Below are 17,125 nucleotides of genomic sequence, written 5' to 3'. Positions count from 1 at the left end.
GGATATCCCACACAATTCTAGGCCTGACGTAATAGCCTATTCTGAGAAATGCAGATGACTTGGACATATTCAATTCAAAAATATCTAAAGTAAGGCTGAACTTTCCCGTAGGCCTAATATAGCCTAGTATAGGCCTACAAATATGTTGGGACAAATATGATCGTAATCATAAAGGAATATTAGGCTATAGATATTATAGGAATCATAGTATTCTGGGACATACAGACTTAGGGCCCTACTAGACCTATAACTGTAGCCTACAGGAACATACAGGGCAAGGATATCAATCTTATAGTATTATATAGTTCTTTATTTAGTTCATAAGGTTCATTAGCCTATACAACAGAACAGACCTGATCATCAATTTATAGCAAATGATACAAATACATCCAGTTGAGAATGTTTTAGGCCTATTATATTAAACAAATCATAAAAATAATGTGATTTTATAGGCCTGTAGGCCTATGTGCCTTCTCAGCATGAGAATGAGGTATAACCTCAGTCACAGTGAACTTATAATATAATAGAGAATAACGGTTGAATGAATGGATGGATGGATGGGTGAATGAATGCATGAATGAATGAACGAATGAATGAATGTGCGTCTGGGGGGAACTGTCTATAAACTGTAAAGTTTAACGTCTATAAAATTGTGGCCTACATGTTACGATCAATTGAATGTGTTGCTCAACTGTATTTGCTGTAGCCTAATTGTATATTAGGCTATATTGCCTATTCCTCTGTTGCCGCTGAATATGATATATTTTGTATATTATGTACTGCTAGAGTGAAACTTTGATTCTGAAAATGCCGAGTAATCATGCTTTGATTTCAAACTAATTCAAAACCACCAACCTTTTGGCCACTATGAAAGAGGTGAGGGGGAAACGCGAGGAAAAGTGACCAGCACAGTGGGATTCAAGAACCACAACAGCCTGCTCAAGATTTGTATATCCCAAAATCAGTTGCATAGGCTAACCACAGACTATTAAGATATGACTTGCGAGCATATTTGTCCTCAACAGCCACCATAGGCTTAATGCATATTAACAGAGAATGTCTAATATTAACAGGCATACAATTCACAAATTTGTACATGTCTTCCACGCCAGTAGAGGCAGCGATAGACAAGTAGCTTGTACTGAGCGAGCGATCCAGTCGCTTTTGTATGACGTAGTTTTGTGAGAGCGAAGGAGCGACAGAGAGGCGCAAACGCAGCGAGAATTACAAGACACTTTTGTAACAATATCTACATTTGGAGGAACATGGGTAGAGAGTCAAGGTAAGCATAATAATAGTGGTTTTAATGGAATGCCTAGTTTAAAGGACGCAGTAAATCGGTAATAGTCGCTAAATCCTTAGTTAGCTATGCAACGGATAGCTTCTAGCTAACGTTAGCACTTCGCTTTATTTTGGTAGTTAGCAGACCCAATTCCAAGATAACAACATAACTTCATCAAACTTTACTGCATGATGTTATTTTCTTGAAAGTTAACAAAGGGATCCAGATGTACGATCTTGTGTGTAAGCAAGGTCCGTGTGTGCTTCTTTCTGACATAGTATTAGCTATCTGTTAAGTTAATTTGGGACTTTCTGATATTAACGTTAGCCACGAGGACGTACTGTTGATTACAGCACCCTACAGTCTAGACCAGTGTTTCTCAAAGTGTTGTCCGGGGACCACTGGTGGCAAGCTATCCCAAGTGGTCCGCGGCAGACGTGGTAAAATATAATATAGATTAGTTGTTTGCCATATTGAACCAACTTGTATGTAAATCTAAACAGTTCTGCAACACTGCCTATGTAAGATATGCCAGTTTAAATCATATGAATCCTCTGACACAATAAGCAAGGTGCAAAGACAATAAGCAAGGTGGTGGTTCAGTGAGTAGGCCTATTGTGTACTGTTGAAGTAGGTCTAATCTTTAGCTAAGTGGTCCGTGAGTTTCTTTTTATTAGTTAAGTGGTCCTTGGTCTGAAAAAGTTTGAGAAACACTGCCCTAGACTGACGTTATTCCTTCATACTACATATACCAGGCAGTCTAGGTATAATGTTAGATTCGATTAGATTAAACTTTGTTGTCATTGTGCAGAGTACAAGTACAAAGACAACGAAAGGCAGTTTGCGTCTAACCAGAAGTGTAAAAAAAGCAAAAGTGCAATGTGATATACAAAGGTGCGTGGTGCATAGATAGGACAAGATATACAGTGCAGTGTAGACAGTAGTATACAGTTGGTTTACAGAAGGTGGCTTACAGTGATATAAATTAAATATAAATATGTGCAGTGAGTGTATTAGCAGTAACCTTATAAGAGAAGAGAAGAAAAACAGAATAAATATGGATACATTTACAAATGGGCTATTTGTAAAGAAGCCTGTCCGGTTTGTTGCAAGATTTTGTATTGTTTTTTGGTAAACAAGTTTAAATTATAAGATGTCAGGTCAGGTCAACAAAAGAAAGCTAACTGCAAATGTGTCATTGCATAATATTGACACTGACTATAGGGCTTGTGATGACGTGTATTCACTATAGTTTCTAGTAAAAGCTGAAATGTGTATATAAAGACAACTTAGGTATTTATAATAAGTCTCAGACCCATCACATTGCCTATTGTTACTCACGATTTCAGGCATTACAGGAAGCGTTCGGCATCAAGAGGTAGGTCGGGAAGCCGATCGAACAGCCGCTCGCCCGACAAACGCACAAAGAAAGATGAGAGAGCTGGTTCCAGAAACCGAGACCGCAACAGGAGAGAGAGGTCTCGCAGCAGAGACCGCCGCAGGTCACGGTCAAGAGATAGGAAACGCCCTCGGTAAGACACTTCCACGTCCAGATTCTTCTGTGTGTTTGCTGTTGCTTCCCATTCAGTTATACCTATTCAAATATTAAGAAGTTTACTCAGAAATGTTAATTATTCACCGATTTTGTGGTGGCATTTCAGGCGATCTAGGAGCCGGGAGAGACGTAGATCAAGGAGCAGGGATCGGAGGAGGTCCAGGAGTAGGAGCAGGAGTCGAGGGCGGCGGTCACGATCACCAAGTCCTAGCAAAGGCAGAAAAACTGAAGACAGGTATGGTGATGTAATGCTATGGATGTACTATACTAATGCTATGCCTTGAGAAATGCAAAAATGAATCTACGCGGCACAATTGGATGCACATTGACTTGCAGCTGCTTTAGTTGTAATGTTTCTGAGATTTTGTAATATTTGTAGAGATTTTGTAATGTTGAAAATCAGAAGCAATGTCTGTTAAATTTGTTCTTTTAGCAAGGAGAAATCAAGCAATGGAGATTCAACAAGCGAAAAGAAAAAAGTAAAGGAAGAAAAAGAAGAAGAAAAAATTGAAGATGTAAGTTACATTTCCGATTATCGTACCGTTTAACTGTGTGTAACATATAACTAAGGGATTACTAAGGTTCATGGTGCGATGTGCGATAGAACCAATGTAGATTTACGTCATTTCATCTTGCAGCAAGACTTTGATCACAACACACTGGAAGAAGAAATGAGGAAAAGAAAAGAACGTGTTGAGAAATGGCGTGAGGAGCAGAGGAAGAAAGCCATGGAGAATATCGGGGAGATCAAGAAGGAACTCGAGGAGATGAAGCAGGGGAAAAAGTGGAGTCTGGAGGATGATGAAGGTAAGACAGGACAAAAGGGGAGAATTAACAGTTTCTCTGCACCGAATAATACCGTTTACTTTTAAAGGGCCGTTCACACTAAGAACGATTACTATAAAAAAATCGTTCTCTGCAATCTGAGTCCCGATGTTCATACATAAACTATAATTATAAAGAAATGAAAAACGATGTCGTTGGGGATCACTTTCAGAATTGCTTTTTAGCCATCACATTCATTAACACAAGGAGAGACTTTGCTTATCGTTGGTCAGTGTGAACGCTTTTGTCGTTATGGTTATAGTTATCGTTCCTGCTGTGAACAGCCCTTTAACCATAACTTTGTTCAAGCATTACTGAACAGTCTCAGTTTGCAATGAGAGCAGTTTGAATTGTAGTGGTTCAGTTATTGCCATTGACTGAGTGCGTGACTGGATCTTGTGTGTTGGGCAGATGATGATGAGGAGGCCCTAGCACCTCCAGAGCAGGAAGAGGAGGAGGAGGAAGAGAAGCCAGAAGAGAAAGAGGAGGAAGAGGAGAAGATCACCGACATGGAAGAGGAGCCTGGCGAGGAAATCGACTCTCTTGACGCCTACATGGAGGAGGTGAAGGAAGAAGTGAAGAAGTTCAACATGGGCACCATGAGGGGCAAGAACGACAAGGTGAGTGGGTACAGAGGAGCTTGACTAACCTGGTTGTGGGCAGAAGATTATTTCCTGGTCATATTTTGGCACAAGTTTCCTTTACCTCTAATAGCATTGTTTTTGTTGTTGGTTGTATTGGGATAACAGATGCTCTTGTATTCTTGTCCACTTCTAGAAGGGTGGGATGGTGACCAAAGTGGTAACTGTTGTAAAGACAAAGAAGATGCCTCACACAACCAAGAAGAAAGGGGAGCTGATGGAGAACGACCAGGATGCGATGGAGGTATGCATTTCAACTTCATTACAGTTCTTACACAAGTTCTTAACACTGGAACATTTACACTTAAAGTGCTACCATAAAGCATACAAGTAAAGGGTTAAGTCAAGAATTACCCAACAAAAGAACTGTGTGTATGTCCTCGTGTTCATCATCACAGTACTCCTCAGAGGAAGAGGAAGTGGATCTGCAGACTGCTCTGACTGGTTTCCAGACGAAACAGAGGAAAGTGCTGGAACCTGTGGATCACCAGAAGATCCAGTATGAGCCATACCGCAAGAATTTCTATGTGGAGGTTCCAGAATTGGCCAAAATGACACCCGAAGGTATGTTGTGTGGTCTTGTATTGGCCTGTGGCCTGTACTATGAAGCAAGGTTACTTAACCCAAGTAACTTCAAGAGTAAGGCGTTCTACATACTCGACGCACCCGACCGGTAGCGCGACACCGTGACGTCAAAATGATGTAGATCTTGCTGGCGCGCCAGGAATTTAGCCAGGTAGCGCGAGGTAGCGCACCACTCATTTTTTTTTCAGACGAGCGCGACAAAGCGGAAACAGGAACATGGACTAGTTTGAGGGCAAGCGAGAGTTGCAGTGTTTGTAATAGTTTGCTGGATAAGTAAAGTAAAGTAAAGTTACCAGCGAGAGTTGCAACACATGGAATTAAGAGGAAAGAATAGAAACAATTTATTTTCAAACAAAGGATATCTATTAAGGCCTAAACAAAATCTCGTTCCACTTCAGGATATTACACAAACTCAGCCAGCTGCTAGCTAGCTAGCCAGCTAACTAAACTGTTTAAATTATTAAAATTTCCCTCGGGATGACTAAAGTATCTATCTATCTATCTATCTGTGCGCACACCTTGGAAACTAGATGATAATGATGGTGGTAGTTGTGAATAGTAGCAACCAAAGTCTGAAGTACCATCACAGAGGCTAGCTAATAGCAGAGCCGTTTACATTCTCTGCTACTAGTGTTTCTTAATGCAGCTTCTTCTGTTGTGTAACGTAGTTAGCATTAATCTTTTCACAACAGCGACACCTCTGTTCAGGAGAATATTATACTAGTGTCGCGGGCCAATGACGGTAGAGAGTATAAATGGTTACGGCGCTTCTGTGACGTCACATTGTCGCGCTACAGGTCGGGTGCGTCGAGTATGTGGAACGTTTAACATGAGCCCCTTTCAGACATACCCTGGAATCTGGACATGATCTAGATAGATGTCACACGGTGGGCCTATATTTATGAACACAACTGCCCACATTATTTGACCTAGACATCACCCGAGCCTTTTCCTACCTGCCCCCTAGCACTAAGTCCTAAGTACGTATGTCTGAACACAAAAGGGTAATTCACACCTTTGTCATGCGAAGCTGATAGTGTCCACTTGGTTTAACTGTATTTATAAGGTTATGACTTCATCATAAACAAATTCATCCATTAATTCTCGTTCATGACAAACTGGCACTAATTTCCAAAGGCGGAAAGTTCCGATGTAGGCTACTGTTCTCCTTGTGTTATGCACATAAAGTTGGTTCCACGTTGGCTATTCGACACGTTTGAAAAATCCATCAGAAAAATCCGCAGGCTATGCAACTTGTGTCAAACCAATGATTGGTCATTGTGTATCAACTGTGTGATTGGTCATAAACTCGGCATGCGTTAACCAACTAGCTTCTTGATGCAAAGGCGCACAAACTCCAGTTTAGGTAACAAATCACCACATAGTACTGTTTAGCACAAATTTATGTTTTTGTCAGCCCTAACTTCCCTAGTATAGATAACCCCACATTAAATCTGAGTTGGTAAACTCCCTTCATAATATAGGTCACTGCTATTACTTGGTATCTATGTCTCAACAATGCTGTAGATATTGTAAGTTGGCTGACTGGCAATGGCTGACTACAACTTTAACTTCTAAACATTAGTCATACTTGAATAAAATGACTGTTCCTTATTTTGTGATAAGACTTTAAATGTAGTTTTGAGTTGATGTTGTTTGTATCCAACAGAGGTGAATGTTTACCGTCTGGAACTGGAGGGAATCGCCGTGAAGGGAAAGGGCTGCCCGAAGCCCATCAAGACCTGGGTGCAGTGCGGAACCTCAATGAAGGTCTTAAACGCTTTAAAGAGGTAAGGCTCCTCACGTGCACTTACCACTGACAGGAATCCATCCCATAAGTTTAGAATTAATGGCTGCTTGAGTATTTGTTCAGGTGAATGTCGGTGCATTTGTATACGTCATAGCTTTTTTTATTTTATTTTTTTTTCACTTTACACGTTCTATGCCTAATAAGATCTTGTCTGTTTACACAGGCAAAGCTATGAGAAGCCCACGCCCATTCAGTGTCAGGCCATTCCGGCCATCATGTCGGGTCGAGACATGATCGGCATCGCTAAGACTGGCAGTGGGAAAACCATTGCTTTCCTCCTCCCCATGTTTCGCCACATCATGGATCAAAGGCCCTTAGATGAGGGAGAGGGGCCCATTGGTAAGCCTGGCTACCAGTATTTTATCTAAAGTCCAAAAGTCCAATGTCCAAAGTCATGGATTCAACATCAAGTTTCATATAAATTGTTGTCATCTTCCTCCTCAGCTGTGATCATGACGCCTACGCGAGAGCTGGCTCTGCAGATCACCAAAGAGTGCAAGAAGTTCTCCAAGCCCCTGGGTCTGAATGTGGTGTGTGTCTATGGAGGCACAGGCATCAGTGAGCAGGTAGGACCTTGAAGTATGGCACTTATTTTGGCGTAATGATTAAGAATGACACAGAAATAGGAGTCAGATCTTGATGGAAATGTGAACAAAGCAAGGATGTTTGAAGTTCTCAGTTTGGTTGTTTTTTTTTTTTGTTGTTGCTTGAAACAGATTGCTGAGCTTAAGAGAGGAGCAGAGATCATCGTCTGTACTCCAGGGAGGATGATTGACATGCTTGGTGCCAACAGTGGTAAGTAATTCTGCTTCATTTTTTACTCTGTAGAGTTTGTGTGTGCGTCTGTGTGTCTATAGTTTGTTGCGCATCATGAAAAGTTAATGATGGCTTAATCAGTGTATTCTAATCATTGTACACTGATTAACCTGAATTGGTTGGGTTGAATTGTTAAGCATTTGCTTAAAAAGTCTGTAAGAAATAAAAACACTTTTGAAGATCCTGTTAGCGTCGAACATGCTAGTTTGTGTCTCAGACTCTTCCTGCACTGACTTGTTTCTCTTTGACGCGTTGAAACCCATACTATTTACTAAACTTTCCGCATTATCTGACTACTTTGGAAACGTGACCTGTAGCCTTACGAAGTGCCTGAAGAATATGCCAACCAGAGGTAGGTGGAGACACTTCTGAAGGGTCAGCTTTAAGCCTGCTAGTCCACTCCATTGAAACCCAGGGAAAGGAAATGAAATGTTTTCTGTGCTTAGAGGAGGGGACACTGATGCCGCATGGTAGAGCACATTATTCAATCTTCCACACATGCGAGGTAATCTGTGATATGTTTCCTTTGTAGGTGAAAAGGCGGTCAGATAATGGTTGATGTGGGCCCATCTCTTTAATGTGTGATGTGGCTGTTTTCTCACTTTTACAGGTCCTACGTGCCCCTGAGATGGTACGCAAAGAATAAACAAAGCAAAAGGGGGAAAAAAAACTATATGGCTGTTTTGTTTTTAATAAAAAAAAAAAAAAAAAAAAGTTTCAGTTTATGAGAGCTGATTTGCCAATGCTATCTATGTCAATGAGTGCAATTTCAGTGTCAGTTTGACTTTGTTGTGCTGTGATGATTATGTTAAGAATGGCCTTTTGATGTGTAGTAAACTGGTTTGTGTGTATGTGTGTTTACATCTAGGCCGAGTTACTAACTTGCGCAGGGCCACATATGTGGTTGTTGATGAAGCTGACAGAATGTTCGACATGGGTTTTGAACCGCAGGTAAGAGCCGCCTTACCGTTTGTCATTTGTACTCAAATACCAATGCTGTTTGTCACAGTTCCGTATCATATGCACTCTCCTTAAGACAAACCTGTGAAAGTGCTTGTTTTTGTGTGTTTTTGTGTGTGTTTGTGTGTGTGTGTGTGTGTGTGTGTGTGTGTGTGTGTGTGTGTGTGTGTGTGTGTGTGTGTGTGTGTTTTGTAGGTCATGCGTATTGTGGATAATGTTCGACCCGATCGGCAGACGGTCATGTTCTCGGCCACGTTCCCCCGTGCCATGGAAGCTTTGGCCAGGCGGATCCTAACCAAGCCCATCGAGGTGCAGGTGGGAGGCAGGAGCGTTGTGTGCTCAGACGTAGAGCAGCATGTGGTAAGTAATCAAATAGAATGGAAGTGGCAGGAGAAGTGTGAAAACAGAATAGGTCTATTTAGGATGGCCAACAAAACTAGTATTCAGAGACAATATTATGGTTGAAGTCTAACCAAGAAGAGCAATTAGGACATGGCCATCTACAATGCAACTGTACCCATAATTTAAGCCATAGTCCCAGTTTTTATGATTTCCGCACTTTGCGCACGGTGCTATTTTGAGAAAATCCACGATAAACAAACGTACGGGTTAAAATGTCGAATTTCACGTTTTCGCATAATTCGACAGTAAACAGTCTACACTTTCATATTACGAACAAATTTCATGGATAAACATACGTTTTGACTGTTAAACCCTGACTTTATTTAGGTGAAGATTCAACACATTAGCAGTCATTCCCTTTGTCCACGCCGCTATAAGGTTTTACGGTAGGCTAGAGCTAAAATTTACTCATTAGGCTACTCAATGAGTCTGTCTCAATTGGTATACTTTTGTGAGTACACTTTCGTGTAGTACCCTGTGTGCACTGTGTGCTTACTGGCGGAGTGCGCAAATTTTAACAGAATAGTATTGTCTCATATCAAACACTAACTCTGTGCACTTCACGGAAATGACGATCGCAACATTGAAATATAACTTTATTGGCGTCCTCAATTCAACAGTGACATGGTCATACTGTGTCAAAACATGAACTGTTTATGTTATAACTTGCTTGTACCTCTGTAAAGTGTGTTTTCCACTGCTGCTGCTTCAGCGTTCTCAACCGCGATTACCACGAGCTGTGCCCTCACAGTATCGCACGTGACAATTTATTTTAAAAGTTGATTTTCTCCTCTTCTGGCGTATCGTGACAGGAGAACCATGCCAACTTTGGATGCGGTTATCTTAGCCATACTTTTTGCAATACCCTCGATATGTTGGAAGGCTTAGTTTATGGTCGTTCATGTGAGCACAATAACTTAATTTTGTACATTTTACCAAAGCGACTAGTTTCGCCTTGCAGGGTCACAAATGTCCTTGTTTCATGTGTTGAATAATAGTATAATTCTGTGTGCATTTGTGTTAACAGATTGTGATTGAGGAGGACAAAAAATTTCTGAAGTTGTTAGAGATCCTGGGCCACTACCAGGAAAAGGGTTCTGTCATCATCTTTGTAGACAAGCAGGAGCACGCAGACGGTCTCCTCAGAGACTTGATGAAGGCCTCTTATCCCTGCATGTCTCTGCATGGAGGTACAGAACACACACACACACGTCAGGCACCAATTAAGAAGTGAGAAAATGTCTCTTTTCTGAAGGCATCAACTTATAAAAGCAGTCATATTTGTGAAGCTACAGAGTAACTGCTACAAAGTGGTGACAAGACTTACATTTTCAGCATGTATAATATATTTATATAAATAAATACATTAATAAATTGTATGCTACAAGCCAGTACAAAACAATATGTATAGGATAAATGTGAAGATCTCTAGAGGATTCATATTAATTATTTTACTCAGACACATAGCATACAACCTAAAAGTTTAAAAGTGAAAGACGTTTAACATTTCCCAGCCAACATTAATTTAGACGACTTTCTCTCTTTCACACAGGCATTGATCAGTACGACAGAGACAGTATCATTAATGACTTCAAGAATGGCGCATGTAGACTTATGGTGGCCACATCTGTGGCAGCCCGAGGACTAGACGTCAAGCAGCTGATCTTAGTCGTCAACTACAACTGCCCAAACCACTACGAAGACTACGTCCACAGAGTTGGACGCACTGGGCGTGCAGGGAACAAAGTAAGTGGCACACAGTCGTATACATAACGGAAAACAGAAAGTTTTTTTTTTTTTAGAGGATTCTTGTAGTTTTTTGGAACCTGTCAGTTTAGTCATCCTCTGACTGATTGTCTTGTGTGTTGTGTCACAGGGTTACGCATACACATTCATCACAGAGGACCAAGCCCGTTACTCGGGAGATATCCTCAAGGCTCTGGAACTTTCCGGATCTGCTGTGCCACCTGAGCTAGAGAAGTTGTGGGCCACTTTCAAAGATCAATTGAAAGCTGTAAGTGTCTTATTTTTAGTAAAACGGATGATTTAATGAAATTCAAGTTTAGTCTTTGTAATCAGTAATTGTTCAACAACAATTTCTATGACCTTAAACAAACCCAACCTCTTAGTTGGGGACCATATCAAAAATACATTAGCAGAAAAGAGCTCTGATGTCAAATAGTCTATTTCTCAGGGTTCCTACGCAGTATGGAAAACCTGGAAAAGTATGGAATTTGATTTTAGTAATTTCCAGGTCTGGATAAGTATGGAAAAAAGAAACAAGGGTATGGAGAAATGTTTGTGTTTCCAGACTATTGCATTTGCAGTACTAATTACTTCACTCAGGTCATAATGAACCATTCCTACTGTTGTGTAGCTTAACTGTCAGCCCCCATCGTCAAGATACATCTATGCTACAACTAAGATACAACTAAAAATGGCCCAGCTAAATGGACTAATATTAAGTGTAATTTTTTAATTCACTTCAGTTGTACATACCTTTGTTTTCACTGAGTTATCCCAAACCAGAAGTGGCCGCAATGTCGAGAATATGGTCAGAAAAATCTACAGAGAAGTTTGGAAATTTGAGTATGGAAAAAGTATGGAATTTTGAAATGGAAAATGTGTAGGAACCCTGATTTCTGTACGATAGAAAGAAACATCCTGCCCCATAAAGAATGTTGCTGCTTTATGTTGCTATCAGAATGTCAAGTATCTCTAAGATACATCAAACTAACATTGATGAGGCTGCTGTTCATTTCTGGAAGTTGAACCAAATTTAATTCTCAGCTCCTTTGTCGCTATCATAACAGTGGCGGGGCCACATCTGCCACTTGCCTGTGGACAGTGTGATCCTGGCCTCACCCTAACTTTAAACACAAATTAACAGAATCTCAACGGATTTGTTTATAATCTGAGCAACTGTAGATTGTCCAAGAGACCATCCAAGTATTCCCCTTCTTCCTCCCTCAGTGATGGCACGTACTTGTTACAGCCACTTGTCATTTGTGGGGTTGTTTTACTCTTCACAAATTAATGCAATTTTACATTGTGCAGGAAGGGAAGGTCGCCAAGTCCAGCAGTGGCTTCTCTGGAAAGGGCTTCAAGTTTGACGAGACCGAGCAGGCTCTGGCCAACGAGCGCAAGAAGCTGCAGAAAGCAGCTCTGGGTCTGCAGGACTCCGATGATGAGGACGCAGCACTGGACGTGAGTATCCAAAACCGCTCCATAGCACCCAGAATGATCTGATAATGTAGTGAGACAGATTATTATGACCGTGGCCATATACAGTAGGTTTAGTCAAAGTATTTTGTTTTCCGGATTTTCCCGGGACAATGAAAGACCCGGCTGCATGAAACTTGGTGGGCATGTAGCCCCACAAGGATGATGCGCAACCATTGTCTTTTGTTTTGATCCGTCGCCCACCTACCGCACCGGGCCCCCCAAAAGGAGAGTAGGCCAGTCACATAGGGCCTAGGATGACCAAATTATTTTTGTATGTTGGTCTCCAGGGTCCATGTCAACACATCCCATATCTGCTCAATTGAGGTATAGGGCCACCTAGTTAGAAATGAAAGGGCATAAATGAGGCATTGTAATTGCAGGTATCTTTGGCTGACAGGTTCAAAACTACACAAAGTGTAGGATCATTATGACATGCAAAGTTTCGTGGAATTCCATTCATGGGGGGCCATATCAGTTATGCATGCACACACACACATAAACACGCACACATAAACACACACGCACACATAAAGACACACGGCACACAGGCACACACATACACACATAAACACACACGCACACACATAAACACATGCACACACAGACACACACACATACATAAACACACCCACACGCACAGTTATTAATTAGTTGATTAATATGTGTTGCACTTATGAATGAATGAATGAATGCATGAATGCCATTAAAATGTGAGCGTGTTGTGGGTGATCCTTGCAGATTGACGAGCAAATCGAGAGCATGTTCAACTCGAAGAAGCGGGTGAAGGACCTCTCTGCCCCTGGAGGAAGTGGAAGTGCCGCCGTGGCCAGCAACGCAGCGGCGGCTGCCAGCGTGAGCAGCTTGACCGGCCTGGCCATGCCCTCGGCTGGAAACATCCAGAAACTGGAGATCGCCAAGAAGCTGGCTCTGAAGATCAATGCCCAGAAAAACCTTGGTGCAGAGGCTCAGGTATGTGGAGCGGAGTATAGTGGGTACATTCACAACAGGTTTGTTTGTTTGTTTGTCTGTTTAGATTGTTTAGTTTGCTCGTGGCCATGCATTCTCTCACAAAGTGTGTTGTGCTTCCTGGTGTCCAGGATGTGATGCAACAGGCCACCAATGCCATCTTGAGAGGGGGCACCATTATTGCCCCGTCGGTCTCAGCGAAGACGATCGCAGAACAGCTGGCCGAGAAAATCAACGCCAAACTCAACTACACCCCCGTGGAGAAACTGGAGGAGGAGCGGCAGGCGGCCGAGCAGGCCGAGAGCATCACAAGATACGAAGAGGAGCTGGAGATCAACGACTTCCCTCAGGTAGGAACAACCCAACCATGGGCCTTAGACAAGTTGTCACCTTCTCCTGAAAGTATGGTTACCTAGGGAATTGCTTTAACTTTGAAAACGGCAACTCTTATATTTGATTATGAGAGGTTGGCTTGTTTTTAAATTGAAGCAAATGTTTATTTTGTGGGCAATGCGTTTCTAAATACATATGAGCAGTGTTGGGAACGTTACTTTAAAAAAGTAATTAGTTATAGTTACTCACTATTTGTTCCAAAAAGTAACTGAGTTGCTCTATGATAAGAGTAACTCGTTACCAGGGAAAGTAACTATTTGCGTTACTGTTAAAAAAAAAAAGTTGCTATATGTCAAAGAATTTGGATTTTTTTGAGCAGCCAGTTGAAATAAGTAGAACAGACAGGTGTTTGTAGGCTACATTACTTTTGATATTTATTAGATAGATAGATACTTTATTGATCCCCAAGGGGAAATTCAAGATATTGCACATCAACAGACCTATGGTTGACTTTAGGCTGTGTCATAGGTTTTTGTTGTGAGGCAGAAAGATCTAGCTTTTGCTGCTTGGAGGACTTTGCTCCGAGTCCTTCTTTGCTAGTGGATGGCAAGCTATCATCTGTGGTGGAGATATCGGTGTTTTTGGCCACTGGCTTTAGATGCGTGTGTCAGATGCTTCATTAAATTAGAGTTGCTTACAACGGATGTCGACAAAGTCTTCGCTCCTGGACTAAAATAATTAAGTTATGTGTACATTTAGTGACTGTACACTCATTGGCCTGTAGATGGTGGTGAGAGATGTATCCAGGGCAGGGCTGTACAGGTAGGTCTACACATATTTGTTGCACGTGCTACAAAAATCATTCTTTGCGATGGATGATTTAGTACCAACGTTACACCGGTCCGATACAGTTTTGCCTATGGCTATAGCCTACCGTGAGACTGAGACGCTTTTTGTTTGTTGGAAGTGCGTGTTTAGGGTATGAGAGGGGAGTCGATGTGCTTTGATTCCAGCTTGGTAGCTGTAGTCTATGCGATTAAAAAGCATGTGTGTGTGAAGTATCCAAACAATGGTAACACTTTCTTCATTATGGCTGCTTTAGCCACAGACCTTCAGCTACTGTACAGTGGGTCCCATTTAGAAGTGTCCACTTCATTCGCGCTTTCCGTGATTCACGCAGCTGTGTGAAATGTATTACTACTGATATGCAAAACTATTAACTTTTCGCCAAGAGGTGGGCGATTTCTTAAAAGATTGAGCTTGGTCGCCAGACTAACCATGGACCTCACAGTTGCAAAATACAAGGGAACATGAATCGGCCTATATTTGCACAAACAATAACGGACAGCAGTTCTTCAACTTGGCCCGGTAAAATGTGTATCTAGAGACGCATTTCATGACGGCCCTTTTGGTCAGTTATTTGCACCACTGGGTAAAACTGCATTTTATTTGTGCATTGACAATTAAGTTGAATATCATATGAACTAGATGACTAAACTTGCATTTGTAGAAGAAGAAACATTCACAAAAATCCATGACATGACCTCTCTTCTTGATAGCTGTTGAAAACTGCATGGATCTGACAGGGATTGTTTTGTTTAATAATAATAATAATAATAATAAATAAATAAATACATACATACATACATACATACATACATTATGCTGCTACCTTCTGCTTTTCCCCAAATACAATGTAGCGTACAGGTTTACCAGTTGCAATGGATGGACTGTGATGAACTGCCCTACCTTTGATTTGTTTAGAGATTTTAAAGGTTTTATAACAATGCTACACATTTTTTGGCAAGTGTTACAAATCTATTCACCTTTGCAAGTTAATGTGATTTATTTTCACAGAATGGATGTACAGGACTGAGCGGTGGTCATATTTTGTACCGCTATGTGGTACATCTAGTTCAATCAATGCATAGTAACGCACCGCATTTAACGTCCAGTAACATTAACGCCGTTGTAACGACGGGAAAAGTAATTAATTAGATTACCCCGTTACTGAAAAAATAACGTTGTTACCTAACGCCGTTCTTTTAAATGGCGTTATTCCAAACACTGCATATGAGTCAATCAAGGTATTAGCAGGATGACATCCTTTGACGTCACTGTGTTAAACAACAATTTTTAACTTGGCACAGCAAACTTCACTCCATGTTGTGCCTCTTCCAGTATTTTTGTATATTAATTTGGATATCCTTGTCTTTGTATAATCAATATCCATTATTGCTTACATTGTAATTTTTTTTCCCCCTTGTGTGTTGATGATCTCTTCTGCATCTAGACGGCAAGGTGGAAGGTCACGTCCAAAGAGGCTCTGCAGAGGATCGGCGAGTACTCCGAGGCAGCCATAACCATTAGAGGGACGTACTTCCCTCCAGGAAAGGAGCCCAAAGAAGGAGAGCGCAAGATCTACCTGGCCATCGAGAGTGAGTTCATCACTATGATTCTGTGACCAAAAGTCTTGAGGGCTCTGCATATTTGATGACTATTAATGGCTTCTGTGTTTTTTTGCCTGACAGGTGCCAGTGAACTGGCTGTGCAGAAGGCTAAAGCAGAGATCACAAGGCTGATTAAAGAAGAGCTTATTCGACTGGTAAGAATTGTATCCTCTGCTCTGCTGCTTAAGTCAAAGATGATATCAAACAATGTTATGATGGAAAATTATACCAGTCTAACACTTACTATTGCTACATGATCAGGATGTGTTGCTTAGTGTGTCACTTGAAAACATAAAAAGGAATTTAAGATGACATGGTGGGATTTTAGTGATGGTACTCTGTCTGATAGCACATTTGTGCATGAGCAAGATGTTTATTATTATTTGTTTGTTGAACTTTGCTCACTGTTTCACCCCTTTCAGCAAAACTCCTACCAGCCAACCAGCAAAGGAAGATACAAGGTCCTCTAGTGGCAGAGAGCTACTGGGAGACGATGGGAACAATTCTGTCTCTCTTCAGCTGTGTACATTTTTACTATTAAGTTTCAGTTTCAGACATTTCCTGTATGTCTCTGGTCATCTCTATATTTGATTGAATATTAAAAACGGATTTGATTTCAGTGTTTTTTTTCCTGTTTTGAATCTGAATCAGGGATGTGATTTAAAATGCAAATGCATTTTTTTAAGAAAGCTTAACTTTAAAACCCTATATGACCTCACAGAACAAGGAAAACACAGGGCTGTCCAGGGGTGGTCACAGTCTTATTTAGTCACAAATTATTGTTCCCCAAATATTTGGTGTTTTTATTTCATATTTTCTTTTTTTCCTGGATTATCAACAGAAAAATGTATTTGTGACAAATGTAAGTCAGTTTTACATTACATTCTTTACCACTGGCCATAAGTAGAAATAAAAGATTAAACTGTGCTTTACAACTGCGTGAATTTTGTACAAGGTCTTTTTAAACCTCCTGAAGGATGCATGCAAGTGACATAAAGGCCATGTCTACTTTTTCAGCCATACTGTCTCTTGGCCCATCTCTATGTAAACAGGGCAGGTAAAGAGGAATCGTAAATGGGTATATTGTGAGTTTTTCCCTGAATATGTTCCGCATTATTTAAATATTTATGGCATCGAACACCGCAGCCCTAATGAATCATATATATTTTATGCCATGCACAGAGACTCAACTGACAACAATGTCTTCATTTCTCTCGGTCTCATAAAGACAGATATCGAATTATTCCTCGTTTACGTATGCATTTATTTGCTTAC

General features: G+C 41.0%; 1 protein-coding gene across 1 annotated transcript; it reads left to right on the top strand.

Moving 5' to 3' along the window:
* Window positions 1-1,155: 1,155 nt before the first annotated feature.
* Window positions 1,156-16,777, top strand: ddx46 (DEAD (Asp-Glu-Ala-Asp) box polypeptide 46). The gene is made up of 23 exons (XM_048266371.1): window positions 1,156-1,282; window positions 2,632-2,814; window positions 2,944-3,072; window positions 3,271-3,352; window positions 3,476-3,644; window positions 4,074-4,282; window positions 4,440-4,547; window positions 4,702-4,867; window positions 6,558-6,678; window positions 6,862-7,037; window positions 7,143-7,264; window positions 7,415-7,493; window positions 8,383-8,465; window positions 8,670-8,834; window positions 9,904-10,066; window positions 10,429-10,622; window positions 10,753-10,890; window positions 11,934-12,083; window positions 12,840-13,070; window positions 13,199-13,417; window positions 15,694-15,838; window positions 15,932-16,005; window positions 16,273-16,777. The coding sequence occupies exons 1-23, from the start codon at window positions 1,266-1,268 to the stop codon at window positions 16,318-16,320; spliced, it is 3,171 nt and encodes a 1,056-aa protein (XP_048122328.1). The 5' UTR covers window positions 1,156-1,265; the 3' UTR covers window positions 16,321-16,777.
* Window positions 16,778-17,125: the final 348 nt, after the last annotated feature.

This window comes from Alosa alosa, chromosome 2 (genome assembly GCF_017589495.1).
Source record: "Alosa alosa isolate M-15738 ecotype Scorff River chromosome 2, AALO_Geno_1.1, whole genome shotgun sequence".
Classification (NCBI taxonomy): domain Eukaryota; kingdom Metazoa; phylum Chordata; class Actinopteri; order Clupeiformes; family Clupeidae; genus Alosa; species Alosa alosa.
Note: the sequence above shows the minus strand (reverse complement) of the source record. Positions and strands in the feature narration are given on the sequence as shown.

What these genes read in the sequence shown, in the direction of transcription:
- ddx46 (XM_048266371.1), top strand. An exon ending in ACGACCAGGATGCGATGGAG is followed by an intron (nt 4,548 to 4,701) that starts GTATGCATTTCA and finishes TCATCATCACAG; the next exon opens with TACTCCTCAGAGGAAGAGGA. An exon ending in GCACAGGCATCAGTGAGCAG is followed by an intron (nt 7,265 to 7,414) that starts GTAGGACCTTGA and finishes TGCTTGAAACAG; the next exon opens with ATTGCTGAGCTTAAGAGAGG.